General features: G+C 55.4%; 11 protein-coding genes across 11 annotated transcripts; 6 read left to right on the forward strand and 5 right to left on the reverse strand.

Annotated features, from left to right (window-relative positions):
* Positions 1 to 1,679: 1,679 nt before the first annotated feature.
* BGZ61DRAFT_353837 (uncharacterized protein) lies at positions 1,680 to 3,333 on the forward strand (the record flags this gene model as incomplete). Its single annotated transcript, XM_046240555.1, has 5 exons — positions 1,680 to 1,812; positions 1,873 to 2,275; positions 2,325 to 2,371; positions 2,434 to 3,053; positions 3,118 to 3,333. The coding sequence occupies 5 exons, from the start codon at positions 1,680 to 1,682 to the stop codon at positions 3,331 to 3,333; spliced, it is 1,419 nt and encodes a 472-aa protein (XP_046103603.1).
* A 492-nt stretch (positions 3,334 to 3,825) lies between these two features.
* BGZ61DRAFT_40095 (uncharacterized protein) lies at positions 3,826 to 4,752 on the reverse strand. Its single transcript, XM_046243045.1, has one exon. It carries the CDS (start codon positions 4,607 to 4,609, stop codon positions 4,061 to 4,063), a length of 549 nt encoding a protein of 182 aa, XP_046103604.1. The 5' UTR covers positions 4,610 to 4,752; the 3' UTR covers positions 3,826 to 4,060.
* A 2,937-nt stretch (positions 4,753 to 7,689) lies between these two features.
* BGZ61DRAFT_353288 (uncharacterized protein) lies at positions 7,690 to 10,948 on the forward strand (the record flags this gene model as incomplete). Its single annotated transcript, XM_046240504.1, has 3 exons — positions 7,690 to 8,003; positions 8,822 to 8,974; positions 9,340 to 10,948. The coding sequence occupies 3 exons, from the start codon at positions 7,690 to 7,692 to the stop codon at positions 10,946 to 10,948; spliced, it is 2,076 nt and encodes a 691-aa protein (XP_046103605.1).
* A 1,976-nt stretch (positions 10,949 to 12,924) lies between these two features.
* On the reverse strand, positions 12,925 to 13,759 carry BGZ61DRAFT_40158 (uncharacterized protein). Its single transcript, XM_046243060.1, has one exon. The coding sequence runs from the start codon at positions 13,667 to 13,669 to the stop codon at positions 13,112 to 13,114; it is 558 nt and encodes a 185-aa protein (XP_046103606.1). The 5' UTR covers positions 13,670 to 13,759; the 3' UTR covers positions 12,925 to 13,111.
* An 85-nt stretch (positions 13,760 to 13,844) lies between these two features.
* BGZ61DRAFT_533009 (sugar transporter family protein) lies at positions 13,845 to 15,562 on the forward strand (the record flags this gene model as incomplete). The annotated part of the gene is made up of 4 exons (XM_046253944.1): positions 13,845 to 14,024; positions 14,084 to 14,296; positions 14,358 to 14,513; positions 14,576 to 15,562. The coding sequence occupies 4 exons, from the start codon at positions 13,845 to 13,847 to the stop codon at positions 15,560 to 15,562; spliced, it is 1,536 nt and encodes a 511-aa protein (XP_046103607.1).
* Positions 15,563 to 16,266: 704 nt separating this feature from the next.
* Positions 16,267 to 17,137, forward strand: BGZ61DRAFT_452925 (Mss4-like protein). The gene is made up of 4 exons (XM_046246012.1): positions 16,267 to 16,464; positions 16,516 to 16,562; positions 16,614 to 16,677; positions 16,733 to 17,137. The coding sequence occupies exons 1-4, from the start codon at positions 16,413 to 16,415 to the stop codon at positions 16,981 to 16,983; spliced, it is 414 nt and encodes a 137-aa protein (XP_046103608.1). The 5' UTR covers positions 16,267 to 16,412; the 3' UTR covers positions 16,984 to 17,137.
* A 492-nt stretch (positions 17,138 to 17,629) lies between these two features.
* Positions 17,630 to 19,348, forward strand: BGZ61DRAFT_478545 (TPR domain protein; the record flags this gene model as incomplete). The annotated part of the gene is made up of 1 exon (XM_046249022.1): positions 17,630 to 19,348. One exon carries the CDS (start codon positions 17,630 to 17,632, stop codon positions 19,346 to 19,348), a length of 1,719 nt encoding a protein of 572 aa, XP_046103609.1.
* Positions 19,349 to 19,423: 75 nt separating this feature from the next.
* Positions 19,424 to 20,260, reverse strand: BGZ61DRAFT_40177 (uncharacterized protein). Its single transcript, XM_046243067.1, has one exon. It carries the CDS (start codon positions 20,171 to 20,173, stop codon positions 19,517 to 19,519), a length of 657 nt encoding a protein of 218 aa, XP_046103610.1. The 5' UTR covers positions 20,174 to 20,260; the 3' UTR covers positions 19,424 to 19,516.
* An 865-nt stretch (positions 20,261 to 21,125) lies between these two features.
* BGZ61DRAFT_452927 (Cupredoxin) lies at positions 21,126 to 23,541 on the reverse strand. Its single transcript, XM_046246013.1, has one exon. It carries the CDS (start codon positions 23,214 to 23,216, stop codon positions 21,345 to 21,347), a length of 1,872 nt encoding a protein of 623 aa, XP_046103611.1. The 5' UTR covers positions 23,217 to 23,541; the 3' UTR covers positions 21,126 to 21,344.
* Positions 23,542 to 23,846: 305 nt separating this feature from the next.
* Positions 23,847 to 25,313, forward strand: BGZ61DRAFT_452928 (high-affinity iron permease-like protein). The gene has a single exon (XM_046246014.1). The coding sequence runs from the start codon at positions 24,048 to 24,050 to the stop codon at positions 25,149 to 25,151; it is 1,104 nt and encodes a 367-aa protein (XP_046103612.1). The 5' UTR covers positions 23,847 to 24,047; the 3' UTR covers positions 25,152 to 25,313.
* Positions 25,314 to 25,439: 126 nt separating this feature from the next.
* Positions 25,440 to 26,719, reverse strand: BGZ61DRAFT_506553 (uncharacterized protein; the record flags this gene model as incomplete). Its single annotated transcript, XM_046251868.1, has 4 exons — positions 26,420 to 26,719; positions 25,883 to 26,364; positions 25,737 to 25,824; positions 25,440 to 25,684 (listed from the first exon to the last, which is right to left on the reverse strand). The coding sequence occupies exons 1-4, from the start codon at positions 26,691 to 26,693 to the stop codon at positions 25,440 to 25,442; spliced, it is 1,089 nt and encodes a 362-aa protein (XP_046103613.1). The 5' UTR covers positions 26,694 to 26,719.
* Between the last annotated feature and the right edge of the window lie 1,163 nt (positions 26,720 to 27,882).

Consider the following 27,882-nt stretch of genomic DNA (forward strand, 5'->3'; position numbering starts at 1 on the left):
ATAGTATTATTAAGTGTATTTGAGACCAATGCTTATGTGCGTGAGTAACGACCTGCGCATGTGGGAATAATAAGGCTCGAGAAGAATAATCCCATACTGAACCTTTTATCATAGAGTAGCCTCGAAAACCGCGTGTGGATGCTAAAGTCTAGCATTTCTGTCTGAATTGCCAGCCGAGTAGAACCCCATTTCTGGTAAGCTGCTGATTCAACACTAGGCCATCACGCTTGGCGTAAAATAGAACACGCCGACATGCTGTCACTGACCTAACCCAAAGCTATTGGAGAATTGCTTCGATAAAAATTGGCGAGAATAACGTACTATTGAAGGTCCGAGTGGTCATTGTCGAGATGCTAGTATCTCAAACGCCGGCCTCCGTCAAATACGGAGGCTAAGGATGCTTGGCAGGCCCACTCAATCAGGACATTTCCGGGATCGGCCTCATGAATTGGCGACGTGCAGATGTGACGCGGGCAAAAGCGAAGACCCGAACCCACACCATCGACCGGGCTCCACCCGCCTAGACTGTGTAGCTCAGCCGGGGCCGGGATGACAACCGCCAATGTTGGCCAAACGTGGAAGTTGATGCATCGACCTAAAGGGGAATGTCGATCAACGGCGGCGTGATGATGGACACACGGCCATTGTAGCGCCGGTATCGCGAAATGCCGCGGTTCGGTTCGGCGTCTTGTCCTAGTTTCGTCTCGCGGGAGGACCTAGGAATGGTGTACGGCACAGAGGACGGACGGTGCCGGTGTGGATCCGCATATTTAATATCGCGCGCGGCCTCCAAGCCAACAAGCAACCAGAATGCCGAAGTCGACTCGGTTGGCCTGGCCCGTCTCGACAGAGTGCACTACGCTGGCCCTGGAACACGGGTGATTTCCATCTGTCCACCCCCTCTCCTCCCTCCGACATGAGGCGCTGGATCTTGTGGCCCGTTCCGGATGTCTGCGTGACGGTGTCCGGCGGCACCGGCCTTGCCCGCGCGACTTGGTGTTTCATGTATTTCCCCTTGTGAGTACTTGAATGAGGTGCACAAAACAGTAGTCTATGAAGAAGCAGTCAGACACATCGGAACAATCCAGCCGATTCTGACTCGTCGTGGTTGACTCAACGACAGGACTGGATACGGAGAAACTGGTTCACGCGCGCCTCGGGTGATGAATTGCCCGGGACTAGGATCACTTCCGTGGCCTGCCTGTCTTCAGATTATGTCTTACCGTCACGTAATGTTGCGGCGACCCGGCGCAGCGCCGCTTTAGGAACCATTGTGACCAGGGCGTGTACTCACCGTGAGCGTGTGCCGCAGACGTAGCCCCTCTGTGGCCCAGCTGTGGCTTGTCGTCATGGCGGTGCGATTTCCCATGCGCTGGTGAGTACAACGATCGCAAGAGCTTCGGCGAGTGACTCAAGAACTCAAAATGTTTGCATCGTGCATCTTTATAGGTGAAAAATGTGCATTCTTATTACTGAGGTTGCAAGAGGTTGCAATCAACAATGGCTATGCTCCTGGATGACTCATGTGATTGGGCTTTCACCACAAGTTGACTCGAAACCCAGTCATGTGACCCAGATGATAACCCCTCCCCCTCCTTCATGGGGCTATCACCAACGGATAAAAAAAACACCACATTGCCCAACGACAAGCGTGAATCGTACCACAGCAAATCGCAAACATGTTGGACATTGAAGATTTCATCGAGGAGCGCGGGGGAAACCCCGAGAAGATCAGAGAGAGCCAGCGTCGCCGAAACGAGTCTGTTGAGCTGGTCGACGAGGTTATTGCCCTGTGGCAGGATGCCCGAAAAGGTGAGTCACGATGAACATTGGGAGCTCTTTGTAGTGGTGCCCTTGCTGAGACCTTTTAAGCTCAGTACGAGGTGACGCAAATCGGCACGCAAATCAACGGTGTCCAGAAGGAGATTGGGCTCAAGAAGCGGGCCAAGGAGGATGCGACCGAGCTACTCCAGCAGAAGGAGGAGTTGACCCAGAAGAAGAAGGCCCAGGAGGAGGCTGCCGCCTCCAAGAACGCCGAGCTGAGGGCCAAGGCCCGCACCGTCGGAAACTACGTGCACGATTCCGTCCATGTCAGCGAGAGCGAGGACAACAACCAAATCGTCAAGACCTGGAAGCCCGAGGGCTTTGAGGAGACCAAGAAGGCGGCCCTTTCTCACCACGAGGTGCTCTGGAGACTTGGCGGATACGACCCCATTCGCGGCGTCAAGCTTGTCGGCCACCGAGGTTACTGCCTCACCGGCTACGGCATGTTCTTGTAGGTTTGGAGAGTCTGGTGGGGAAAGTTGCGATCTGACTGTGAATAGGAACATGGCCCTTGTCAACTACGCCACCGAGCACCTGTTCAACAAGGGTGAGTATTAGAACCGATCCGCCCTGTACCCTCACGGGTTACTGACGAATGTCGTGCCACAGGTTTCACTCCTAACCAGCCCCCTTTCATGCTCGACCGCGAACAGATGGCCAAGACGGCCCAGCTGTCCCAGTTTGACGAAGAGCTCTACCGTGTCTCGGAAGGCAGCGAGAATTCCGACGCCGACCGATACCTGATTGCCACCAGCGAACAGCCCCTCTCATGTCTCCACGCCGACGAGTGGCTCCTGCCCAACCAGCTCCCGATCAAATACTGCGGTTACAGCACCTGTTTCCGAAAGGAGGCCGGCAGCCACGGCCGTGATGCTTGGGGTGTCTTCCGTGTGCATCAGTTCGAGAAGGTGGAGCAGTTTGTGCTCTGCAACCCCGACAACAGCTGGGACCACTTCGACGAGATGATGACCAACTCAGAGGAGTTTTACCAGTCTCTGAAGCTCCCCTACCAGGTTGTTGGTATTGTCTCTGGAGCGCTGAACAATGCGGCTGCCAAGAAGTACGATCTTGAGGCCTGGTTCCCGTTCCAGTCTGAGTACAAGGAGCTCGTCTCATGCTCAAACTGCACGGACTACCAGACCCGAGAGCTGGAGATCCGCCACGGCTCAAAGAAGGGCAAGACCGTTGTTGGAGGTGGACGGAAGGAGTATGTGCATGCTCTGAACGCGGTAAGTTGTCCCAGGCGTCTGGATGTTGTTGGTGAAATATTGGTGCTAATTGAAGTGATTGCAGACCCTTTGCGCGACCGAGCGAACCCTATGCTGTGTCTTGGAGAACTACCAGACGGAGGAAGGCTTGGTGGTACCCGAGGTGCTCCGAAAGTACATTCCTGGCCAGCCCGAATTCCTGCCTTTCACCAGGGAAATGCCCGAGAAGTCTGAGCGAACCGAGAAGAAGGACACTACCAAGAAGGAGAAGGCTCTGCCGGTGCGAGAGACCAAGGCTTAGACGAGGTCATGCCGATGACATAGAGGAAGAAAAAAGACAAGATTAGATGGGAGAGTACGTGAGAGTACATGTGTCGTCATGACGGCCGTGTGAACAATGTGATGATGAATTATGGAGAAAAGCGTTCGTCAATGGGGAAACCCCGGTATCTCGGGAATCGAGAACAATCGTGAGATGGCGCCAGATGGGATAAGGGCGACATGGGTCCGCGGCTAGAGGTCCGCGACAGAGGTCATGGCATGTGGATGTATTGGCCATGACAGTTGCATACCGGGGGATAGCCACACCAGGATGACCACGTGATATCGGCGTCCCGGGTTCATGGCGGAATGTTGACGGCAAAAGCAGCCATAGACTAGTACAAATTGAACAGATCCCGCTCTTCCCCGCCCCATGTCCTAGTGCCAGCCCCGGCCGCCTCCGTGACGGTACGGACGTAGGTGAGGAACCGTGCGTAGCTTGTAGCCGTCCCCAACACCGTTTTTCGAGATTGGTGCTGGCTCGCCCCGGAGACCTTGATCCACCGTTGCGCACGGCGCCGCCCCGTAGCCGTCGTCAGAGGACTTGGGAAGCCCGGAGGTCCGCGCAATGCCATCACCGCGACGTCAGCTATAGCGGCGTGGGATGGAGACGATTGGCGACACGTGCAAAGCCCGGAAATCAGGCTGCACGCGGATTTCCTCTTCCTTTTCGAGGCGGGGGCTGCGTTTGTGCGACGTAGTACATTTCATGGACGGGGGTGGGTTTTTTGGGGTTTGGCACTTACCGTACAGTATGTCCGCTTTGGTGGTTGCACGGTGCTGTGGCTCGGAGAGACGGCCCCACCGCAATTCGTACTGCCGAAGAGCGCGCGCCTCCTATCCCACGTCTGTCGGCTCTGCTCGCGGAGAGCGCCGAATCTCGTGGGAACTTGGCTGGGCGCGTGTGTGAGCAGAGATGAAAGGGGGAAGCAGGTGGGCGAACTCCAAAGCGTCAGGGAGCATGAAAGTGAGCGTGTCGCTGTCTGGCATCGTTCCAACCGCCCGAGATTGGGCGCCTCGTCGGTCGGAGGGGGTGAGCTGGAGTGTGGTGGGAGGAGTGTGTTGCGATGCAGCTCAAGCTCAGCTCCGACGAGGGCTGGCCCATGCCCTGGGCCGACACCCCCTGGCCAAATTGCCTTGTCCTGATTCCTGGGGCTTGCTTTCTTTGGCTGCTCCCTCTGGTCCGTATGTACGAAGGTATGCCATGCCCTGTCCTGCGTCCTGCCATGCGGAGCGAAGCGCGTGCTGGCCACCATCTGCTGCGGTTGCTGCTGCGCGGCATGCCATCCCCATCCCGCCCGGCCAGTGGGTAACCAGGCTGCGACGGAGCGTGCAGCGCCGCTGCCGGTTGGGGTCGCGGAATCCGACCATTCTTGGGTGACTTGCTTCCACGGGCGATTTGCTACACGGTACGTATTTGCAGTCCACCCCGTCCGGAGCGTTGGGGATTGACCGGTGTAGGATGAGGAGGAGTGGGCGCGTCGAGTTTATACCTCCTGGCTTGATGCCGACGTCTGGCCAGGTGCTGCGCGGCGGCGCGGGATTAAGAAGCGACCCGTTGGGGGCGGGGAAGCCCGATGCCTCCGGCTGGCTGGAGGAGCGTATGCGCCGGACCGGAAATCGCCACGACCGAGGAAGAGAGCAGATGGTTAGAAATTATCTCTCGTTTTGATTGAGGTTGGGGCTTCGTTATCATGACATCCGGATGCACGCAATGGTCCCCGAGCCGGCGACGTTGAGCGGACGGCCGACTTGCAAGACTTGGCAGCCCTCCTCTGGACATTAACGGCCCCAGCCGTATCGGAAGACTAGAGTTCCTTGCTCCGTCTAGGACCAACCATAAATGACACGATGGATCAGGGATTATTATTGCAACCCCCCTTCTCCTCCAGTACTCCGTAAAGTAGGGGATACAGCAGATCCCAGCCCGCTGGATCAGCGGACTTTGAGCGCGAGTGTGCTGCGAATCTTGGCTCTGGCCGCCCATCGTGGGGCCTGGGCTGTCACGGACGTGGTCAATGGTGGCTTCGGCCGGCGCATAGCTCGCGCCCCGGAGCTAGAGGGGCGGTACCTGTGGCAGCCTTCCCGGGTCGCGACTGAACGTGTTTACTTCAGTTGGACATTTGGACAAATTATAAGGCAGTCTACTTGAGTTCTTTATTCAACTGACACCAGCAATCCCATCCCAAATTTTGTGCAGGCAGAGGAAGGGGCTCTGGAACGCGGGTGCGCTCGATTCCGAAGCGGCCGATGGGGGGTTCCGCCCGTAGATCGAGTGACAGGAGTGGAGTCAATACGTGCTTCCGGTCGGCGGTGAAAGCATAGGTAACTATAGGCTCTAGGATCAAGGGGACTCTGGGAACCTCGGGCGGACTGGGGAAGCAACATAGGCCGGCGGCACGCACGACTCGGCAGATGGGTGGACTGTACGTGCGACCACCTGCTTCTGGCCTGCCGTTTCGAAGGGCCCTTTCGTTCTGAAGTGGACTATATAGTGAGGTATCCATAAGGACGGCGGAGGATATAACGGACGATTGCCAAGTCTGGAAAATGTCGCACCCCTGGGATAGAGAAGAATGGTATATTTGAGTTTGAGGATCGGAGGCCGAGATCCATGGAGGCGTCTGCCCTAACCCCCGGGAATAGCTATATGCTGCTCGGTACAGCACATCTCACGTCACTCTTCCAGCAGCAGCTCCCAAAACCAGCCGACACACATCCTCCGAGGGTTATGGAGGCGGAGTGGCGGAGATGGCGGAAAGGCAGGCGGCAGTAACATCCGTTAGCACCTCCTAGAGGCTGGGGTAAAGACCTGATGGGCGTTAACAATACACATGATAGGTAGGCGCTGGCGGATTGAAGAAGTAGTGGCAGCCAGCCCTGCGAGGTGTTTTTTTATTTATTTTTTATTTTGGTGCTGGCGTCCGCCGCCGCATTTTCGGGGCCCCTCCGCGTCACCCACCACCACCTCGCCTGCTCCTCCTACCTCCCGAGTGCGCCCCATCCCGCGTGTCCAACACGGCTGCACCACGTGCCCGGGGCCTGGCGAAAGAGGGGGGGGGGGAGGCACTTGAAATAGACGCGAGAGGGGCTGCGATGACGACCCCCTCCCGTTTACACCCAGTCAAAGAACCTGCGAGGACGTCAACTTGAAGCCGGCGACGGGCGGCCTTGGGAATGCCTCATCCGATGTCCCCGATCCGCCCGTGCTTGGCGGGCGGGCGCTGCGAAGGGGGCGGTCGGTAGGGAACGACCCCCACTAAAAACGGGCAGCCTTCCCCCAGGGCACAGCGCTCGTCGCCTGGAAGCCCGGGCTGCACGCCTGCGCAGGGCCCAGCCGCGGCCACTACGGGCCACCACGGCCACTATAACGCCGCGGGCCCCGAGGTGTCCTGGCGTCCTGCTCCCTCTTTTACAGCGCGGCCGCCCCGCTCACACGGCCCACGGCCTACGGGCCCACCCCCCGTGCGCTTCCGTTTTCCCCGTTTTCTCGAGTCCTCTTTTGGGGTGGGAGGGGCCTTCGTGGGCGTCTCTCCTGCCTTGCCCCATCTGCCAGACTCCCGCCTCGCCCGCCTCGCTTTCCCCGTCCTCTCCTCCTCCTCCACCATCCATCCTCTCCCTCTCTCCTCTTCCGCCCGAACATATTCCTCACGCATCAGCTGTTGAGGCGAGAGTCGTCCTCGTTCGCGTCCCGCTTGCCTTTGTTTCCGAGCGGTGCCGGCTTTGTCTCTATTTTGAGATTCTTCTTTCACGTCTCCGGCCTCTGCCGTCGCTGCGTTGCCAGCTCATCTTCCGGCTCGCATCCTCCGTGCGCCTCAGCCCTCTCACTCCCGTCCGCACTCCGCGCAATAAGAAAGAGCACCGTCTCCTAGGCATCCTTCTCCGGACCAGAGTGAATCATCGTCAGGACCGGTCTTCTTCTGCTCCGTGGCATCGCATCGACCCGCGCGTGGTGAGGGAGAAGCTGCTCTTCCGCCGGACCGCAAAACCAACCAAGCGCGCGCGCCTTCCGTTCGGTGTCGCTGAATTCCTGCTTCCTCGCGGCCCCCTCCGGCGCATCTTCCGTCTCCTTTGCGACTCACCCTAATCACCCGCACCGAAGCCCCCCGACTTTCTTTGCTCCGGCTATCTCACTACCTCTAGCCTCACCGCGTGCCGTGTCGACGACGCGACTCACCCTCTCCCGTCGTCGCCGTGTGCGCTCATCCGTTGCCGCTGGTGTCATTTCGTCTCGTCTCATCTTCCGGTCCACCTCCGCCGCCGCCGCCGCGCACACTCACCAACCCACCCACCAAACTCACAGCTCACCTTGCCAAGCGATTTTGCGCCTCCGGACATGTCGTCTGGCGTCGTACGCTCGACCGCCCTTAGGGCCGGCGGCGCTTGTGTCCGCTGCCGCAAGGGCAAGACCAAGTGCGTCTACGAGAACGGCCGGGCTCCGTGCAAGAACTGCGCCAAGGGCATGCACGACTGCTACCTCCCGTCGGAGAGCATGGCCCACCACCACGGCCAGAGCCCTGCGCGCCACGCCAATCCCCATCGACCTCCTCGCGACAGCCTACCGGCCGCCGGGCCCGGTGGTGGTGCTGAGGCGCGACAGGCCGTCGTGGGCTCTGGTGCCGCCCGCCACGTTCAGGCCAACTCGGACAAGTAAGTTACAACTGCTCTTTGCTCTGCCATTTGCCCATCACCCCATTTCCCGTCGTCCCCGAGCCTGTCATCCCGTCCTCAAACATCACGACATCCTCAACATCACCGCACTTTGGTCTCGTCGGTCTGCTGCTGCTTCTTTGGGACGCCTCGGGTCTCGGGAGGTGGATCGGCGGTGCGCGCACCCTCTGTCGCCTGTCTTCCTCTTTCTCTCTCGCTCTCGCTCTTCTCGTCAGTCCGTTTCCTTCGCGTCTCCGTCCGAGTGGCCGGGACGCCTCCTCCACTTGCTCGCACCCCCCATGTCCCAAACCCTGGCCTTGCCCTGCCTTGCTCCCCCATTATCCACTTGCCACACGCCCGCCGGCCGCGTCTCGCACCCAAGTCGTGTGTCCCCGAGTCGCACTGGCCTGTCCTTCCAGCCCACCGCCGTCTTTGCTCCTCGGCTCACGGGGTTGCCCCCGAAATTTTTCGTGTCCTCGTCCTCCTCAAGCCCCAGCCCCTAGCCCGTCCAACCCGCCGAGCATCCCCGAGTCGTCCAGCACTCTGCAGCTCCCGACCGGGCCCTGGGCGGTTGGCGGCTGGCCCCACGCCACGACGGTCCCCTGCTGGGCTATGGTTTGCTTGGGTCACTCTGCCTCGCCATGCCGCTGGTTGCTTTGCTTGTGCGCATGAGCCCCAACCGGGCCTCGTGCCACTTACGTCGATTCCCCTCCCCATCTGCCGCCGCCTTGTCGCGCGGCCTCTACTTCTGCTTGCGCCGGACTTGTTCTGCCGGTTGTTGAGAATGCTTGTGCTAACCCTGTCGCCCCGCCTTCCAGACTGACCCCCGAGCTCATCGCCGAATGTGAGCGTGTCGTTTCCAAGACGTTCCCCGCCTGTGTTGCGTTCCACAAGCCCTCGTTTGTGCAACAGCTCAAGAGCGCGTCTCTCGACGCCGCCCTGGTCTACGGTCTTTTGACCTGCGCCGCTCGGTACGTTCCTGTTCCCGGTTCTCCATTTCGCATTCCTTGCCACTGGACAGAGGACGACGCCGCCCCCACATTGTTCATTTCCCCGTCGTGAGCGTATTGCTGTGCGCTCATTTCCCGCACCCTCGCTCAGTCGCCGCCCGCCGGCTTGTGGATCCACACCGATCGGTGCTACCGTCACCGGCGGGGGCGTTGCGCTGGCTCAAACGCTATGCCTCGATTCAGCCCCGTGCCCGGGTGGCCCGGACTTGAGCCGAGCATTCCCGAATTCGCTAGTCTCCGAATCCGCTCCGTCGCCGCTTGTTGCCCATTTTGAAACAGTCTGAGACGTGCTTCAAGTATCCGGCCGCTAACTCCATCTTTTATAGGAGCTCGCCGAGCCTCATCCGCCGGTATGGCGGCCCGACCGCGGCTGCCGAGACATTCGCCGCCAAGGCGATTGCGCTGATCAACCAAAACCTCGACCATCCCAATCTCGTCGATATTCAGGCTTTGTGCTTGATCATCATCCACGAGTGGGGTTCCCGCAATGCCGTTCGCGCCTACATCTACCTTGGCCAGGCTGCTCGCATGGTTCAGATGTACCGGATTCTTAACAGTCATCACTCGTCTCCCGACGCCGACCAGTTCCTGCGTGATGAGTCGCTGCGACGCACCATCTGGCTGATTTACATCCTCGACTGTCTTTTGACTAGCACACCCGGACGCTACCCTGCCTTGAGCGCCCACGATACCTCGGACGTGTCCCTGCCATGCTCTGATATCAACTTTGCCTTTGGCAATGCCGTCTTCGTCAAGACGCTCCGCCAGCAGCTCGACCCCACAGCTATCCCGCCTAGTCAGGCACCTTCCGCTGAGATTGGCGAGTTTGGCTACATCGTTCTCGCCTCTACCATCTGGCGCGATGTCGTCGGCATGCTAACCACGACGTCCCTCGGTAGCTTCCGTGAAGAAGACTGCTCTGACCTCATCACCAAGATCGAAGGTCTGCGAGCGTCGCTCCCTATGCAGTTCATCGACAAGCCTGGTCAGATCAACCTCCACATGACGATGGGATCTGGCTACACCTTTGCCATGCTGCACTGTCTCCTCCACTGCGCTACCGTTTTCGTTCACCGACGACGCCTGTTGCAGGAGGTGACTGCTCCCAACTTCAACCTGGAGAACTTCCGCCTTAACCCGCGCTGCCACGACATCGTCGACCGCCTCTTTACCTCTTGCCATGGCATAATCTCCCTGCTGACTGCTGTCGAAGCTGGTTCCGAGAAGGATCACATTCCCTGTTTCCCAATCTTCATGCTGTTCTCCTCCTTTACCTCGAGCGCCACCGTGGCATACCTGTCGCTCAAGGGTCTTACCCCCCCTAACGCGGTTGAGACAGCGGCCCACATCGTCAAGGACGGTCTCCGCTTCATGAACGATGGCACCGAGAACTGGCCGCTGATGGGCAGCTGGCTCCGACACCTGACTGTGATGCAGCGCGTCTTGAACAACGACGCCGGTACCACAGGCTCAATCCGACACAGCTCGACCTCCCACGGTCCCTCCAGCGGCATCAAGGATGAGATCTCCTCCAACGCCGATACCAACCCTGACGCCATGGACTACGACCAGCAGACCAACGCTGGAGGCAGCGTCTCGGGACAGGCCCCTGTTCGATCTCTCTCTGAGTCGGTCCGCGGGGACAGTGAGCCTCCTGCTGCCCTTCCTCGACGACCCGGCGTCACCACTATCAATGGTAGCTCAGGCGGTGTTTCCACACCAAACGTGTCGCCTCCTCCCGGCAGCGCGCCTCACACCTCGCTGCACGTTCACGAGACGAAGCCGCAGAGCCCAGACATGTCGAACGGCATGGTGGCGTCGCAGGATGGCCAGACTACCAGCCAAGACATGACTGCGCCCGAACTTTGCCAGGCCTTTGAGCGACAGCTTCTTGATCTTGATGATCTCGCAGCTTTCATGGGTGGCGGCGTCTAAGAAGACGTGATTACGCAGAGTAAAAAAGAGATACGGTTTAAGACATGGGCGTCTAGCGAATCTAGCGAGATTAATGAGGAGTAGGGTGCCGTTTTCTGTTTCTGTTTTTTTGGCGAAATAACAAAAACATGAGGGATGACGAAGCGGGGGTAATGTCTTTGCGGAGAGGGATGTGACGACGAAGAAGCATAAGTGAGAGAAGAGAGATGCGATGTGTAGGATTATTTATCACGGGGGATACCGATATACCCTGGGCCGGGGGCGTTGGGGTGGGAATGTTTAGTTTGGTGCAATGGCAATCGGTACAAGAGGGCATCAAGACGATCTTTGCTTCCCCTTTGCGAGGGGCTGTATCAAATACCAATATCATTTGATTGTATACTGTGCTATATTTGTGAGGAATGTTGAAGGGACAATGTTGGATTGAAAGGATCGGCAGGGTTGTGTCGGTCAACACTCTCAGGTCTACTTTCAGAGGTGCTCAACAACGAGCTATCAGCCGTCAGGCACCACCGAATCACTCATACCGACCCGTTGTGGAGACGACGGATAGAGCTCTTGGCTCTAACTTGCACATTCGATTTGGAGTCTCTTTGCTGTGGATTGATGTTTGTCGCCTGAAGAACCGGACGGGCGGCGCAGGCGGCGACGAAGGCATTACCGAGGATATGGGTCAGATAAGAAGGGTCAAAGATCAAATGATATCTTACCAAGATGGAGATAAGCAAGCAAAAGACCGTACGATCTCGCAGGATCTCACAGGGGTTGGAAGAAAAATCGGGGTGGTCGTGAGGCGAATGTGGGTTCGGCGACGAGACAGGGCTGCGATGACGGAGTGACAGTGGGGACAGGGATGCGGTTGTGTTGACACTCGGATTTTCTTTTTCCCCTTTGGACGCGAATTGTTGTTCTGGTTGGCCTTGGATTATCGGAGACTTTTGTGTTTTCTAGAAGCTTGGCAGAAGCCAGAACAGGTACGTTTGGGATGGGTGCTAATGCGCCAAGTACTGTAGGAAAGCGACGCCAAAATTGTAAGTGGTGGGTGGCGGGATGATGACTTGGAAATGGAAGATGACGAAGCTTCCCCAGCTTTGGCTCATGCGGAGATGGTTTCTGGGGATTCAAGGTTTTTTTTTACCAAAGTGTTAAGATTGCATGGTTTAGGGGTTTCTGATGGGTCGTTCGTGGAGACGACGAGGATGGATGCGGATGTGGATGTGGATTCGGAGTGAGGCGACGGCGATTTGAGGAAGGGAAATGATGGATGGCTTGCTGACTCGCGAAAACACGGACAACGAGCTCGATCTGTCAGTGTACCTCTGCTTCAGTGCAATTCCTCCCTTCTGCAATGTCGCGGTGAACCACGCTGCTCGCGCCCGGCTGACCAGCGACGGGTGACACAAAGCTGATGGTCATGTAAGTCGTCGCAGAAAGAGGAGCACCCACACGTGGAGATGCCGCATTGCCGATATATCCTGAGATGGCCCCGCCTCCCGCGCCTCTCTCCTGCCAAGACGGGGATAGTCCCGGCCGCTGGACCCGCTGCGTTCGGAAGCTTGGGTGCCGGGAATGGTGGGCACCTGGGGAAGCGAGGCGGAGAAGGATTCCATGGGTTCGACTAACAACTTCGGCATTTTTTTTTGGCTGCGAGATTAGAGTGTTTGCGGTCGTGTGGGGTCCCCATTGCGGAGAGGGAGAGGAGGGTGAGGTGAGTTCTTTTGGCGTGAGGGGATGCGCGGGAGAGGGGGAGGCGGTTTGTGTGGCGAGGGGAAACGTTGGAGAGATGTGAGAGGCTCCACGATGACAACGTTGGTGGTTGAGACTTCTGTGAACTGGAGTCTATCGAGACATGGCAATAGTTACTCGCCGCCACAGATTGTTCCCGTGACTGCCCTGACCGACCTCAATCTCCCTCGCTTCCCATCTCATCCACGATAACTAACATCCAAGCTTCGACCAGGCCGCCAGAACACGGAAACGAGTCTTCTAGCGTGGCTGACCCAAACCTTGCAAGTTGCCTCCAACTCTCCCCACGAGAGGCTCAAACCTGCCAACCCCTCGCCCGCCATGTGACGACGCGGCGCAGTGGGGATCGGCACTCTGACCGGAGGAGGGTACTCTGACCGGAGGAGGGTACTCTGACCGGAGGGCAGAATCCCCATCTCAGCGGCGACCCAACCCGCATGGCGAACCAGCCGAATCCCTGCCTCCCAATGCGTCAGGAGTCTGGAACGCAACGAAGCACAGAACGTTTTTTTTTTCGCCACGGCTCCATCCATGCCGAACGATCCCGTCTTTTTCTCTTGACCCAGTCCTCTCCGGTGGGACGTCTGTGCGGCGGGTATGTGAACAAGTCGGAGATGCAATGACTCTCTTCGCGCTGTCTCTGCGCCCGCCGCGTGGACTAGACGGCGGGGGAGGGAGCAACGCTACGGGGAAAGCCGTTGGGGAAAGGGGGACCAGGGACGAGGGTGCGTGATTGGCGACGGGCGATGAAATACGGGTTTGACTATTGGGTCCCTGGGCCTTTGGCGTTGGGGAAGTTGGTTCCCTAGGCTGGGCTGGTCGACCTGGGGTTCGGGGCGTTGCGGAGGCGGGTTGGTGATGCGATCGTCGTCGTGTAAGTGGGGATGGGATGGGACGGGGGAGGAGAGGCGAGGGGGAGAAGTATATCTGCCTGGGCCCTCCCGCTGTGTTGGGTGAGTTGCTTCCTCGGATCATCCCTCGACTTCCTTGTCTTGTCCTGGATCAGACTTGTGTTGACTTCTTCTGAGCACTATATCAGTAGCTTGCCTGTCTTGTCTCGTCTCAAGCGTGACATCACCACCCACGACACTCGACTGTGACACGGGGTAGCAGTCACCTCCCAACACACAACCACCTCCTCCAGCCCGCCATGGGTCACCACGAATACGACACCAAGGCGCCGCACGAGGGCATGACGCCCGGCGAGTACGTCTCGTCGCGCATCTCGACCCTCAAGCCGCCCATGACGCACGTGCCGAACCCCATCAAGCTGCTCCGCATGCTGAGCGGCCAGCAGTGGGCCTTTTTCTTCATCGCCTTTGCGGCGTGGGTATGTCTCCTCGCGTTTGTTGACAGTGTGATGAGTGGTGTGCTGACGGCGTGTTGTAGACGTGGGATGCGTTCGACTTCTTCACCGTGTCGTTGACCGTTACGGACTTGGCCGAGGATTTTGGCAAGACGAAGACGGACATTACATGGGGCATCACCCTCGTGCTCATGTTCCGATCTGTTGGCTCCATCGCGTTCGGTATCGCTAGTGATCGGTACGGACGCAAGTGGCCCTTTGTCGTCAACAACCTTCTCTTCATCGTGCTTGAGCTGGTACGGATATATCTCTGCCACCCTCGAACCTCCTCATAGCTGACTTGTCGTGTGCTTCCAGGGAACCGGCTTCTGTCAGACCTACAACCAGTTCCTCGCCTGCCGAGCCCTCTTTGGCGTCGCCATGGGTGGCCTCTACGGCAACGCGGCCGCCACAGCCCTCGAGGATTGTCCTGAAGAAGCCCGAGGTCTCATCAGCGGTATGCTCCAGCAAGGCGTAAGTCCCCTGATACACACACATCTCACCTACCCCCATCGTTACTGACCTTTCACTTCCAGTACGCCTTCGGATACCTCCTCTGTGCCGCCTTCGCCCGCGGCCTCGTCGACACCACCTCGCACGGCTGGCGCCCGCTCTTCTGGTTCGGCGCCGGCCCGCCCGCCATCTTCATCGTCGTCCGCCTCATGCTCCCGGAGACGGTGGCCTACCGCGAGCGCACGCAGCTGCGCCTGGAAGCCAGCACCAACGCCGGGACGGAAAACGACAGCGTCGGCAAGGTCTTCCTCAAGGAGGGCAAGGTCGCGCTGAAGCACCACTGGCTGCTGCTGGGCTACCTCGTGCTCCTCATGGCCGGCTTCAACTTCATGAGCCACGGCAGCCAGGACCTGTACCCGACCATGCTGACGAACCAGCTGGGCTTCAGCAAGACAAAGGTCACCGTCACGCAAGTCGTGGCCAACCTGGGTGCCATGCTGGGCGGCTCCGTCGTGGGTTTCTGCAGCCAGTCGGTTGGTCGTCGGTTCAGCATCATCTGCTGCTGCATCGGCGGCGGCGCGCTGCTGTACCCGTACACGTTCGTCCGCAGCGATGCCGTCATGGCGGCCGCGTTTTTCCAGCAGTTCTGCGTGCAGGGCGCCTGGGGCGTGATTCCCATCCACCTGATGGAGCTGTCCCCCGGCGCGTTCCGCACGTTTGTCGTCGGAACCTCGTACCAGCTGGGTAACCTGGTCTCGTCGGCATCGTCAACCATCGAGGCGCGCCTGGGCGAGAACTTCCCGCTGGCGCCCAGCGCCGAGGGCGTGAGCCGGTACGACTACGGCAAGGTCATCTGCATCTTCATGGGCTGCGTGTACGCGTACGTGATTGTGCTGACGCTCGTCGGCCCCGAGAACCTGCGCGGCAAGTTTGACGTGGCGCACGACTCTGATGCGCGCGAGGTTGTTGGCGCCGAGGCCATGGAGCACGCGAGGGTGGCGAGGGGATATGCCGAGTCTGAGCCGCGACACAGCGATGTTGAGAAGCCCGAGGTTTCTTATACGCAGTGATTTGAAGCGGTGAGGATGGGGATATGAGGAAATGAAGGAAGAATTGCGTCCATGGTGATTCCAAATGGGTGTATTCGTGGTTCTTGAGAGACAACAGCCAAGGCCAGGGGTTCCAAATCATGTATACCAATTAGGATAGCACATTGTTAGTCATTGACTTGATGCATGAGTTTATTCCACCAGTTTATTCCACTTCCAGGATACCGTCTCTTTCACTGAGTAGCCATCATTCCCCCTCCGCTCAAATGATGCCTCAACCTCCCCTTCTACCCCGCCATCTGTGACCCGCCCCCGCAATAATCCATAGCCACTGCTCCCAACTTGGGTGCGAATTGAGTAATTCGGCCCCTTCGCCCACTCTGGCACGCCCTGTGAATGATTTGCATCATCGCCATATTGCGGATCCGCACCGGAGAGGATGACGTGAGGTGTCAAGACACTGATGGGATGGCCCAATGAGCTCGTGACGAGAGGGGAACTTGACCAAACTGGAGTCGGCCACCAACTGGACGACTACAATCGTTCTCGGCCATTGGCTACAACTGCGGATCTAAGTACTGCCCTGATATCCCGGGCCCTCGGAAACCGATCTTATCGCGGCAGCGCGATGCTCCGAAGCACTCGCGGGGGAGGGATAGCGGGGTAGACGGTTTCGAGTTGGGCTGGTGACGCATCATGGCTCTAATGTGAATGGATCCTCCGCAGGACCGGCCACGGGTATATATATACCAGACGTTGAGAACCTTGAGAGTCAATTTATCGCCACTAATGCTCGCATCTCTATTCAATACGTCCAAACCCCACACCCGACTTCCGGACTCGCCCTAGTTCGACTACTTAAACCGTCAAAATGGTCTTTGTTGGCAGCTGCATGTGTGGAGCGATTGCGTACAAGAGCACCAGTGAGGTCAAATCCGACCCTCAAATTGCGAGGGATCACTAATAAAATACAGGCGAGGAGGCGACTGCGGCCCTGTGCCATTGTCTTGATTGCCAAAAGGTCTTATCCAGCTGAAACTCGGGCATTTGAGCCGTGTTAACCATGACGCAGTGGACTGGTGGCGCCTTTACCTCCAACGCCGTGGTCCCCGCGGACTCGTTCTCCGTCACCAAGGGTCATCTTTCCCACCTCCAACTCTCACGAACTGGTGAGTGCTGACCGTCTCGTAGGCACGCCCAAGCAGTGCGACATCATCGCTGCCTCGGGTAAGATCAACCACCACTTCTTCTGCGGCGACTGCGGCTCCAGCCTGTTCACCAAGCTTGACGTGATGGAGGGCAAGGTCATCATCAAGGCCGGCGGCCTGGACGAGGGCAAGGCCAACTTGAACAACAAGATCGACGTCGAGTTCTATTGCAGGGACCGTGTTGGATACTTGGCTGCTATGGAGGGCGCAAAGCAGGAGCACCTCTTTATTTGAGGCGATGGGAAATGAATAATCACGACTCGTGTGGATTGGCTGCCGGGTATATGCACCCAGATCTAGATCTCTAATCGAGATTTACTCAACCTTTTCAGTCGACCCTAGTAAAGCTGTCAATCGAGCTATTTATAGGCTCAACGTCGTATTTTCTCCAGATTTATTCATTGCCACTCCTCAAGTGAATGCTGCTTCGGAGTTTACCCTGTACCTCCAATTATGTCAGCCTTATCATCTGACATGTGAGACACGACATTCCTTGTCCACGTGAACTCCTTCGCTTGAAACCGGTCAATCATTCCCTTCGCCTTTGTTGTCTGTCCTTACACTGCATATACTGTGACTCGCTCAAACTCACACTGGGTTTGTTACAAATCACGGTAGCAAGAGTCCATTACCTCCGCCTTCGGCCCACCAGCAGCACGCCACGTCGCGCTGATTTGACGTTCCACCACGCTACGGAGTACGGTGGACCTTGGGTTTCTCCGCAACTGTTGAGATAGCGAGAACCAGCATCTGACCTCACGAGAGTTTGGGAGCTTGGTTGGCACTGCGGACGATACCAAGTTGCGAACAAGCGTACGCTATCGAGATTGCTGTGAATAGACGAGGCCGATATCCGGGGAGCCATCCCCAGTACGAAGCGATGACGCGCTCTAGCCCATCTTCAAAGCCCGAGGCGGCCGATTTCGCCTTGCCTCCTTACAACCGCAACGTCACCACAAGCAAGCCCGAGGCTAAGAAATGGGTTGAGACCGGGTTCATCTGGAGCTATGGATTCAACCATGCGGAGTCGGCACGCTGCTTTGAGAAGGCAATCTCCATCGATCCCGAGTGTGCCTTGGCATATTGGGGGCTTGCCTTTGCTCTCGGACCCAACTACAACAAGCCGTGGAATCACTTTGACCAGGAGGATCTCAAGATTACCATCGCGCGAGGCCGCGACGCCTTGGCCAAGGCGAAGTCACTATCTTCGGCGGTCGACCCAGTAGAGCGCGCTCTTATCGACGCCCTCCAGCATCGATTCCCCCAGGATGGCGGGATTGGAAGCCGCCTCGAGTACAGAGCCTGGAACAAGGCATATGCTGAAGCCATGAAGCCAGTCTACGATGAGTTCAAAGACGACCTCGACGTGGCTGTTCTGTATGCTGATGCGCTCATGAATCTCACGCCTTGGGGGTTGTGGGATGTGCGTACCGGGAAGCCGGGACCTGGCTCGCGAGTTTTGGAGACCCAGGATGTTCTCGAGAGGGGCCTGGCCCAAGAAGGTGGCTCCGAGCATATTGGACTTCTGCACATGTACGTCCATCTCACTGAGATGTCTACCGAACCTGAACGCGGCCTCCCAGCGGCAGAGAATCTCCGACGGCTATCAGCAGAGGTCGGCCATCTCGCGCACATGCCGTCGCATCTCGACATTCTCATCGGAGACTACCGACGCGCTATCACTGCAAATGCAAAGGCTGTCCGAGCCGATGAGAAATTCGTCTCCCTCCGTGGAGGCAGTGACTTCTACACCATCTACCGCATGCACGATTACCATTCGCTCATTTACGCTGCCATGTTTGCCGGGCAGTTCAAAGTATCCATAGACGCGGTGGACCAGATGGAAGCCGCCCTTCCTGAGAGCCACTTGCGGATCCAGTCACCGCCCATGGCTGACTGGCTGGAGACGTTCCGATCGGTGCGTCCGCACGTGCTGATCCGGTTCGGACGCTGGCAGGACATAATCGATCTTCCAATACCGGAGGATCAGCAGCTGTACTGTGTGACGACAGCTACGATACACTACGCCAAGGGTGTGGCCTGGTCGGCGACTGGAAACGTCCCCGAGGCGGAGAAAGAGCGAGAGCTTTTTATTCAAGCGAAGGGCCGAGTTCCCCCCAGCCGCATCGATTACCCGAACAAATGCTCTAATGTTTTGGCCGTAGCTGAAGCCATGCTCGATGGAGAGCTAGAGTATCGTCGGGGAAACATCGAGCTGGCATTTGAGCATTTGCGAGAGTCTATCAAGCGGGACGATTCCCTCATCTACTCCGAGCCATGGGCCTGGATGCAGCCGGCCCGCCACGCCTACGCCGCCCTCCTCATGGAGCAGGGCCGCATCAAGGAAGCCGCTGAGGTCTATCGCACCGACCTAGGCCTGAACGACACGCTCTTCCGCGCACGACACCACCCGAACAATGTGTGGGCGCTGCATGGATACCACGAGTGTGCGGTGAAGCTTGGCTTAGAAGGGGAGGCACGCATCATAAAGCAGCAGCTTAAGACGGCTATGGCGTTTGTGGATGTGCCAATTGAGTCGTCTTGTTATTGCAGACGGGACACTGCTGAGGCTGCTAACAGTTGCTGTTCAAAGATTTAGAGATGGAGATAATTTAGAAGTATCGAGGAGCATTATCCAAGAGCCTCTGTGCCAAGAGTCTATCGATGAAATATCTGTGAATGACAGGCCAAATGTGCACATTTGCAATCGTACAGCCATTGCACAAATCCAAAACTCTTCAGTGGTTCACCTCCGTCTCTCTATAAGCTATTCAAAGCAGAAGCACGCTCCTGACTTCTCGCGGTCAACGAGCCATTTCTTGGCCTCGCGCCCCCACTCTGAATTGAACTCATTTTCATCATGCAGTAAATGACCCGTACGGAAATTCCTCATGGTAGCAACCTTGAGGCAAATGCGCTGCTCAATCTCAGGGTCCGATTCTTCACCTACACCCTGAAGCTCCCAAAGACGGCTGAGCATATGCCAAGCCTGCTGATCGCACGACTCCGTAGCGCTATTCTCCCACGGCGGTTGTCGATTCCACAGCAACCGGTAGCCAAGAACTGTGCGCATCGCTTCCATCAAATACATGGCCCTAACACGGACCTTGCGCTCCTTCGCCATATCTTCCAAGGAAGGCCCAGATGCAACACCATTAACGATGCGAAATTCGCCGGTCTCGCTGATCCGGATGGTGCCTGGATATGTAGGGCCCTGGGGCAGCTCTGCAAGCCACTCGGAAACCATCCTTTTAACTGCTTCTGCTGTATACTTTGCCAATACAGGCTTGGGTTGACAGTTAGAGCCTTCCGGGCACCGGTGGGGAAGCCGTTGAGGGATGTCTGGACCGGTATCGGGTGTCATTTGTTCATGAGCCTCGCCCGGAGGGCTCTCAGGGTATGAGCCGACCATTTTGAAGTCCATTTCTTCCGTGATGTCCGGTGTTGAATCTGTTGAGTGTGTGGATTGTTAGATCTCCCAGTTATCTGACCACGAATATAGCGAAGGAGGGTATTTGATCTGGTGCTGGTTGCATAGCTTGTGGGTCGATGGTAGCTTTGGTAGGTGAGCCAAAATGATACTACTGGTTCCCGGCGTTGTATTATAGACCAGGGAGAGAATCCATCATCGCATCGCTGCTGTACCAAATGCATGATTCACAAGTACGGAGAGACTTTGTCTGTATTGAATGCTTGTGCCCCTAAAGAATCCAATACGTGATTGCATAATTATCACCGGCGTTATTCGTGATAGACTCCATTTACGTTGCCCGACGGCGATGGAGTCTATCCTTAGATCTGATTCGCATTGACTTACCAGTTGCTACAAAAAAGTTTTAGGGAAGTGTGCAAGGGACGAAAAGATAAAACATACTGCACCGAGGATTCGCTGGTGTTCGCGTTGCTTTGTGTGTGTGAACCTTGCTTTATAACCTAAATGAAACCGACTCGTCAACATAGTACTTGATCTTTCCTATCATCGCTCCATCCTCTTAACCAAATGTGACATATCCGTTTCTATGCTGGCAGGTTTAGTCAACTCGCCACTATATGCAGCGCCTTTGAGCGCACTCAGTGCATCATGGTCGACGCCCGGTAACAATGACATGAGACCGAGATCGCGCGAGATGGCACGCGGAAGAGGGAGGCCACCGCGCAGACAGCCAGAACCATCTTAACCGGTTGGATAGCAGCAATAGAATGGAGATACAACTATCTCGCAGTGGCGGTGTTGACTTCTTGATAGACTTTGTCGGCAATGGGACCGGGGAGTGATTGTAAATCATCCTTTGGCGAAAAGACGGCTAGGCCAGTCAAAGCAAGTCACTTTTTCGTCACTCATTTCCAAACTCTTGTGTTTTTCAGAACACTTTAGCTTAAGAATAAATTCACGCATTGATTCGCTATCTCAATCCGCTCCCAGACGCTCTAAATTCATTTGCCACATACACCCACAGATATATCAACGACCTGCATTCTTCCTCATCCTCCACCTGTCCGTGAACATAGTTGTCACTCCAGCGGTAGTATCGAATCCTCTCAATACAGGAGAAAATAGAATTGGTATCTTGAACATCCACAAAATTGTCAACAAACTACTCCTTTGTTGGCCTGGCCGAGCTCCGCTCAACAACGACCTCGTCTGGATCGCTTGGAGGGGCAGCAAACCCCGGGTCTTTCCTGTGCTTAATATCCGCCAAGCCATAGATGACAATACTAATAATGCCAATAACTGCAGAAATAACCGAAAACACAAGCGCTACGATTCCACGTGTGGTGAAGCCGGCTGGGATCCACGCAGGCTGTTCATTCTGTCCAGACAAGTCAAAGAAATCTTCCGTGTTCGCTGCTGCATTTCCCTTGTAGGCGACTCCCGCTTCTTTGCAAACTTCGTAGTGGTTATCGGGAATGGTGACTCGCTCCTGGATCTTTTCTGGGGCTTCAATCATGAGCATGGCCAGACCTGAAGACAAATGCCAGTCGATGTGACAGTGGAAAATCCAGACTCCAGGGTTGTCAGCCACGAAGCGGATGACCAAGTATCCCTGCGGAGGGAGCACAATCGTGTCTCTTCTTGAAGGGTACTTTGGGAAGCTGGAATGGTTCTTCGGGTCGTATGGGATAGGGTCACCGTTCAAATAGTCATAAAACGTAGGACCGTAGGGCGGCTGGCGGTCGATGACCTGGAACTGATGGCCGTGGAGGTGAAAAGGGTGAGATCCGCTGTCCGCGTTGTTCAACACCAGTTGAACAACGTCATTGTGCTTGAGGACAACAGGGTGAGTAAAGTCGCCGTAGATGGAGGCGTTCCCAGCCGCGTCGCCAGACGACAGGACTGTGTACAATGCTGGAACCTTGGGGGCCGTGTAGCTAATGTTGTTGAGGAACGCATAGTTGAACCCGGTCATGAGGTTCTTCATGTACACAGTGACATCAATTTCCATGTCTGGGTCCGGGAGTAGTTCCATCTTGTCGTATGGAACGAGCTCAAAGTCGTCAAATGGATTCAGAGTGGTGCTGTCATCGGTTTTGACGACGCCCTGAGGATGCGATGCCTTTTTGTCGTACTCGAGCCAATTGGTGTTGTTCAGTTTGAGGGCATCCGGGATGGTATCAAGAAGACTGGAGTCGGCGACCGTAACAATTGGGTAGTTCTTCTCGGTTGAGTTTTTGGTTGTGAGAAGAATGGCGTAGCGTTGCGCGACAGATATGTAGAGCATGCTGGCCTCCTTTGGCTCTGTATAAACGCCATCGACTTCAACAATCTTGAAGGTGTGGTCCTCAATGTAGAAATATTGGCCAACGAAAGCTCCGTAATTGATCAGCCTGATCAGATATGTCGTGTCTGGCTTCACAGATATACTGGAGTTCATGGTGTCGTTGACTAGAAATGAGCCAGGAATAGGCTCTGCTCCAGAAGGGTTGTAAAGCGACATGAATTTAGCTTCGAGATCTTCCACCAGCTCGTGGTACCAGTCGGTCATGGTGAGCACAATCTCTTCGTCGTAGTCCTTCGCAAAAAATGCCTCGTCGTCGTGGACGATCAATGCCTGTCGATAACCATCCGGATAGCAATATTCAGTATGGCAATGGTACCAGTAGGTGCCGCTCTGGTCGACAGTGAAGTTGTAGGTGATGCTTGAGCCCGGATTCACTGGGCATTGAGTGACCATCGAAGGTCCGTCCATCTCATTCGTGCCGTTCTGGAACATGCCATGGAAATGGATGGAAGCTGACTTGTCGCCAAGCTGGTTGTCCATGTTCACAACCAGCCGGTCCCCCTTGTCGACTTCAATTACAGGCAGCGGCCACTGTCCATTGATGCCGACAACCTTTCGCTCCTGTAAGCCATCGGGGTTTGCGGTGACCCAGGTGACATTGAAGTCGTAGGTGACGGTCTTGGCCTCGCAGCCGCATGCTACGAGGACCAGAAGCAAAAAGAAACCAAGGTAAGACAAGCTGGCCATCTTCCTGCCGATTTCAGAGTAGGTGAAGATGGATGTTCCTGGGGAGGAAGCCGTAAGATTGAGGGCCAGACAGTGTATTCTTTCAGTCTGCGGAATGACAAGCCCAATCTTGACATGTGCTCCCGACGGACAGGATTAAGACTTGAAAGATGCTTGTTCTCACGCACCAAGGCACAACCGGGCAATGAGCTCAAGCTTCAATGGTCCCTTTGGACCCAGAAAAAGCCCCATTATTCTACCCGATTAAACGCTCATGATCGTTTCTAACAATCATCTTATTCCCGCAACCACCAATATCATCCCACATGGATCATTAGGGTCGAAGTGAATGTATACGAGGCGTCGATAGCCCATCCGAACAGCCGTGGGCTGATGGTTCGGCACCGAAAATCCGTGATTTTATGGGGATCGTTATCAAAATCTGATAATCTAAGTGGAGGCTCCGGGAGGAGAATGCCGAACTGTACGCGAACGCATTCGGTTAAGACGGCATCGCGGCATCATCGGCATCAAACTCGCACTTCTACAACCAATCCGAGCCGATATCGATAAAACTTCGCCCAGTGAGTTTCAAATGACGGACCTCGAAATGCGGGCCGAAATCTGATCATCTGATAACTTTGCTGGCGCCTTAATCAAAAAGCTTAGTGTTGGCCAGCGGGATTAAGCATGCCACACTTGAAAATGTACCGACGTACCGGGTCAGGACTTATTCCCTCTACCCTCCCGACTTAAGCCAGAATTGCCTTTCTGCGTAACCCAACATTAATTCAATCCTGCTGGAAATTTCTTTGGATTCTTCCTCCGGTTTCTCGGAATACGACTGAAACCATGGCAAAAAACGTGTTTGCCGTCCAGGTATTCTTCATCGTCTTTAGAGAATGCCTGGAGGCCATCATCATCATCTCTGTCCTCCTCTCATTTCTCAAAAAATGTCTCGGAGGGCCTGACCAAGATCAGGCAGTCTATAAGCGCTTGGTAAAACAAGTATGGGCTGGTGCCCTCTCCGGAATCCTTCTCTGCCTAATCATCGGAGGCATCTTTATTGGTGTCTTCTACGGCTTGGGAACCGACATTTGGGCTAAATCCGAGGATCTGTGGGAAGGCATCTTCTATTTGATCGCTTGCATCATCATCACCATCATGGGTCTTGCTCTGTTGAGAATCAACAAGATGCAAGACAAGTGGAGGGTCAAGATTGCGCAAGCCCTCGACGAGAGGACAAAGGAGTCGAAGAAATCGTGGCTTGGCGACTGGTCTCGGAGGCACGTCATGTTTATCCTGCCATTCATTACAACCCTTCGCGAGGGTGTTGAGGCGGTTGTGTTTGTTGGAGGCGTGTCATTGGGATTGCCAGCTACATCATTTCCCCTCCCAGTTGTCTGTGGCGCGCTTGCGGGGGTCGCTGTTGGCCTTTTCATCTACCGAGGCGGAAACATGCTCTCCATTCAAATATTCTTGATTGCTTCAACGAGTGTTTTGTATCTGATCGCTGCGGGAATGTTCTCAAAGGCTGTTTGGAGTCTCCAGTACCACACCTTTGCGGTCAAAGTTGGAAGCGACGTCTCGGAAGCAGGCAATGGACCGGGATCATACAACATCAAAGAAACCGTCTGGCATGTCAACTGCTGCAATCCCGAAACCGACAACGGATGGGATGTCTTCAACGCGATTCTGGGCTGGCAAAACACTGCCACTTACGGTTCAGTCATTTCGTACAACGTGTATTGGATTTGCCTGGTGTTGGCCATTACCTGTCTGCTATATGAGGAGCGGACCGGCTCACTGCCGATGAAGGAGCCCATCTTGTCGACCCTTTCGAAGGTCCCTGGGCTCCGTGGATATATTCAAAAGAAGCGAGCGACCTCGAATCATGATGTCAATGAGGTTTTCAATCGGGTTCAACAGCAACATATGAGCCCGGATGCCATGTAAAATAATCAGGCTGGATCATGTCGTCCATATTTTGACCTTAATGGTACTATATCAATTTGGCAATAAAAGAAATTCAGTGAGATGTTAGATAAGATTGCATAAACTATCGTAGTGTTGCAGATAAACAAATTGGACTATAGTCGTTTCTTATTCATCGTTTCGGAGACATCGAGGACCCTATTCACCGTACTCTTATCCATTGGTCCTTCCAATGCCCCCAGGCAGGATAGTCTGATTCTCAGATATAGTAGGCTTGTGAATCGTTTATTACACAACAGTCTGATAGATCTAAACGGCGAGTGTAGCGCCTTGCTCAAAGCTGGCCGTCGCCAGCTCAACAAGTCTGATCCCATCTCGGCTATCCTCTGGCCTCACCGGCACTTCGCCTTTACCATCAAGAGCGGCTCCAAGAAGGTCATAGAACTTCACATATGTCTGCGGGGCAACGTTTGGGTAGACAGATTTGTTGAGCTTCCCACTCTCGAAGCGATTTTGAGTTGCGTCTGCGTTTTCCGCGCTCACAGTCAAAATACCTACACTGTTTTTAGCACACACCACTTAATGGGGACGGGGAGAGAAACCAACCGAATTTGCTCTCGTCTTCCTTCCCAAATTCCGGGTCATCCAACTTCATCCCCTCATTAATCTGGGGTTCTTGGGGGTCGATGTGACACTAGTCGAAGTCACGTCAGCTCTGTAAAGGACTGGGACATCAAGAAATAGCATAATACCTTTCTGTAACTCCCCTTCTCTCCGCGAATCCAGAATCTCAACTGCTCGGCTTCTGCACTCAACACGCTTGACTTGAGTGTGACTAGCATGCCGTTTGGATAATGGAGCAAGACCGTAAAAGCGTCGTTGATGCCAGCTGTATGCTGTGATTGCAAGACACCGGTGACCTTGGAAGGCAACCCGAAAAGAACTAGCGTTTGATCAATGATGTGAGTTCCAAGCCCGTGAAGGAGGCTTCCTCCAGGCTGTGAGACCATCTCGGGCCAAAACCCGGGTAGATCTTTCAAGTACAAATCGTAGTGCGATGAAAACTCCACAATTCGACCAAGATGCCCCTCAGCGATGACCTTTTGCAGTGTCAAAAACTCAACGTCCCATCGGCGATTTTGGAAAGGAACGAGAAGTTTTCCTTGGGATTTAGCCAGCTGAATCAGTTGGTCACACTCCTCACTAGTGGGACAGAATGGCTTCTCCACAACCACTGTCGATTCCCAGCGTTAATAACTTCTCTGCATCTCTTTCCCGGGATTTCTCACCATGCTTGCCAGCATTCACAGCTTTCTTGGCCATCTCAAAATGAGTTTCGACTGGAGTGCAAAGTATCACAAGATCAACGTCCTTGTCATCAAGTAATTCATCCGTAGATCTATAGATGATGCACTCCGGGTGTGCCTCCTTTGCGGAATCACCAGAGCGTTGCACGATGGAATGCACGCTAAAAGATGGAGAGGCCGTGAGGAACGGAATATGGAACACATTGGCCGACGTGCCGTAGCCGATAATGCCGGCGTTGTAAACTTTCGATGGCATGGTTGTGGTGATGCTTAGGAAATTGAGGGTTATGAGTTTCTAAGCTCCGCTGAGAGCCCGGGGAGGAGAAAGGTCTATTAATGGTAGCGGTACGGATGTTGGGAAAGCCAAGGAACTAAGCATGCCACTATCCCCGCCGCTGCTTATCAATACGGTCTATTCTACCTAGGATACTCCGGTCAACTTCATTCCGGTGCATGATGACATAGAAGGATAGGCAAAGAGGAGGTGCTGGTTGGTAATCTCATAGGGGACACATCGGCAGTTCGGCGAAGATGTCGGGACAAAGACCAGGCTCGATTCGTTCCTCCATGGACCCGCTCTCAAATTAAAGCGGCGAGGGCAAACCAATTGGATGCAAAAGGTTTGGATCCGGAGTAATGTATAGCCATTCCGGCCTGGGCCCATTTGGACGACTTGATGCTGCTTTTGGCCCCTTGTTTTCGACCTTACATCATCAACACAACCGCAACAATGCCGCGTGGCCACGAATTAACGCCCCAGTTACGGTCTCGCATCTGCGAGCTTCGAACACAGGGCTTTTCGCACGCCAAGATTAAAAAGGCGCATCCAGAGATCCCGCTCGGCACGATCAAATCAACCCTCCGCCGTGAGGCCCACCGCGTTGACAACCAAACCAATCCACGGTCAGGGCGGCCGCGAGCAGTTACGGACGAGACCCGCGATTTGATCAATGCCGTCAAGCAGACGAATCCGAATATCAAGCATAGAGAGCTATTAGATTTGATTGGTAACGTCTGCAAAAAGCGGACCCTCCAAATGATCCTACGTGAAATGGGTAAGCAGAAATAGTTCCAACCGAAACCAGTCTCTCTAACAACTCGGCACAATAGCTCTGGGTTCTAATGCCCAGAATAAGACAAAAAAGACAAAAAGGACGAATGGAGCCGTATCAAATGGACCAATAAATGTACAGGCGCCTGCGGCAAAGGAGCCCGGGCCGTCTGAACCGTCCCAAACACTTGCAAGCAGCTCGTAGAGGGAGACGTCACGGGATTTAAGAGGGAAGGGGGTCGGGTAATTGTCTTAAGCTACCTTTGAACCTGGTAAATATACCAGCTTGATGGCGCCTAAGGAAGGCGTTAATGGTTAGCATGTTATTGATCCATATTCCGTTCTCCTGCTGGATTTCCTCTCGCTGAATCTCGCTGAATGATGACTCTTTCCG

Source organism: Ilyonectria robusta (genome assembly GCF_021365365.1).
Source record: "Ilyonectria robusta strain PMI_751 chromosome Unknown BGZ61scaffold_11, whole genome shotgun sequence".
Lineage (NCBI taxonomy): Eukaryota > Fungi > Ascomycota > Sordariomycetes > Hypocreales > Nectriaceae > Ilyonectria > Ilyonectria robusta.

Coding starts and splice junctions, on each gene's coding strand:
- BGZ61DRAFT_40095 (XM_046243045.1), bottom strand. CDS start 4,609: ATGGTGGCCAGCACGCGCTTCGCTCCGCATGGCAGGACGCAGGACAGG.
- BGZ61DRAFT_40158 (XM_046243060.1), bottom strand. CDS start 13,669: ATGATCCGAGGAAGCAACTCACCCAACACAGCGGGAGGGCCCAGGCAG.
- BGZ61DRAFT_452925 (XM_046246012.1), top strand. CDS start 16,413: ATGGTCTTTGTTGGCAGCTGCATGTGTGGAGCGATTGCGTACAAGAGC. Junction 16,563..16,613: donor ATTGTCTTGATTGCCAAAAG/GTCTTATCCAGC, acceptor ACCATGACGCAG/TGGACTGGTGGCGCCTTTAC. Junction 16,678..16,732: donor CTCGTTCTCCGTCACCAAGG/GTCATCTTTCCC, acceptor ACCGTCTCGTAG/GCACGCCCAAGCAGTGCGAC.
- BGZ61DRAFT_40177 (XM_046243067.1), bottom strand. CDS start 20,173: ATGGACTTCAAAATGGTCGGCTCATACCCTGAGAGCCCTCCGGGCGAG.
- BGZ61DRAFT_452927 (XM_046246013.1), bottom strand. CDS start 23,216: ATGGCCAGCTTGTCTTACCTTGGTTTCTTTTTGCTTCTGGTCCTCGTA.
- BGZ61DRAFT_452928 (XM_046246014.1), top strand. CDS start 24,048: ATGGCAAAAAACGTGTTTGCCGTCCAGGTATTCTTCATCGTCTTTAGA.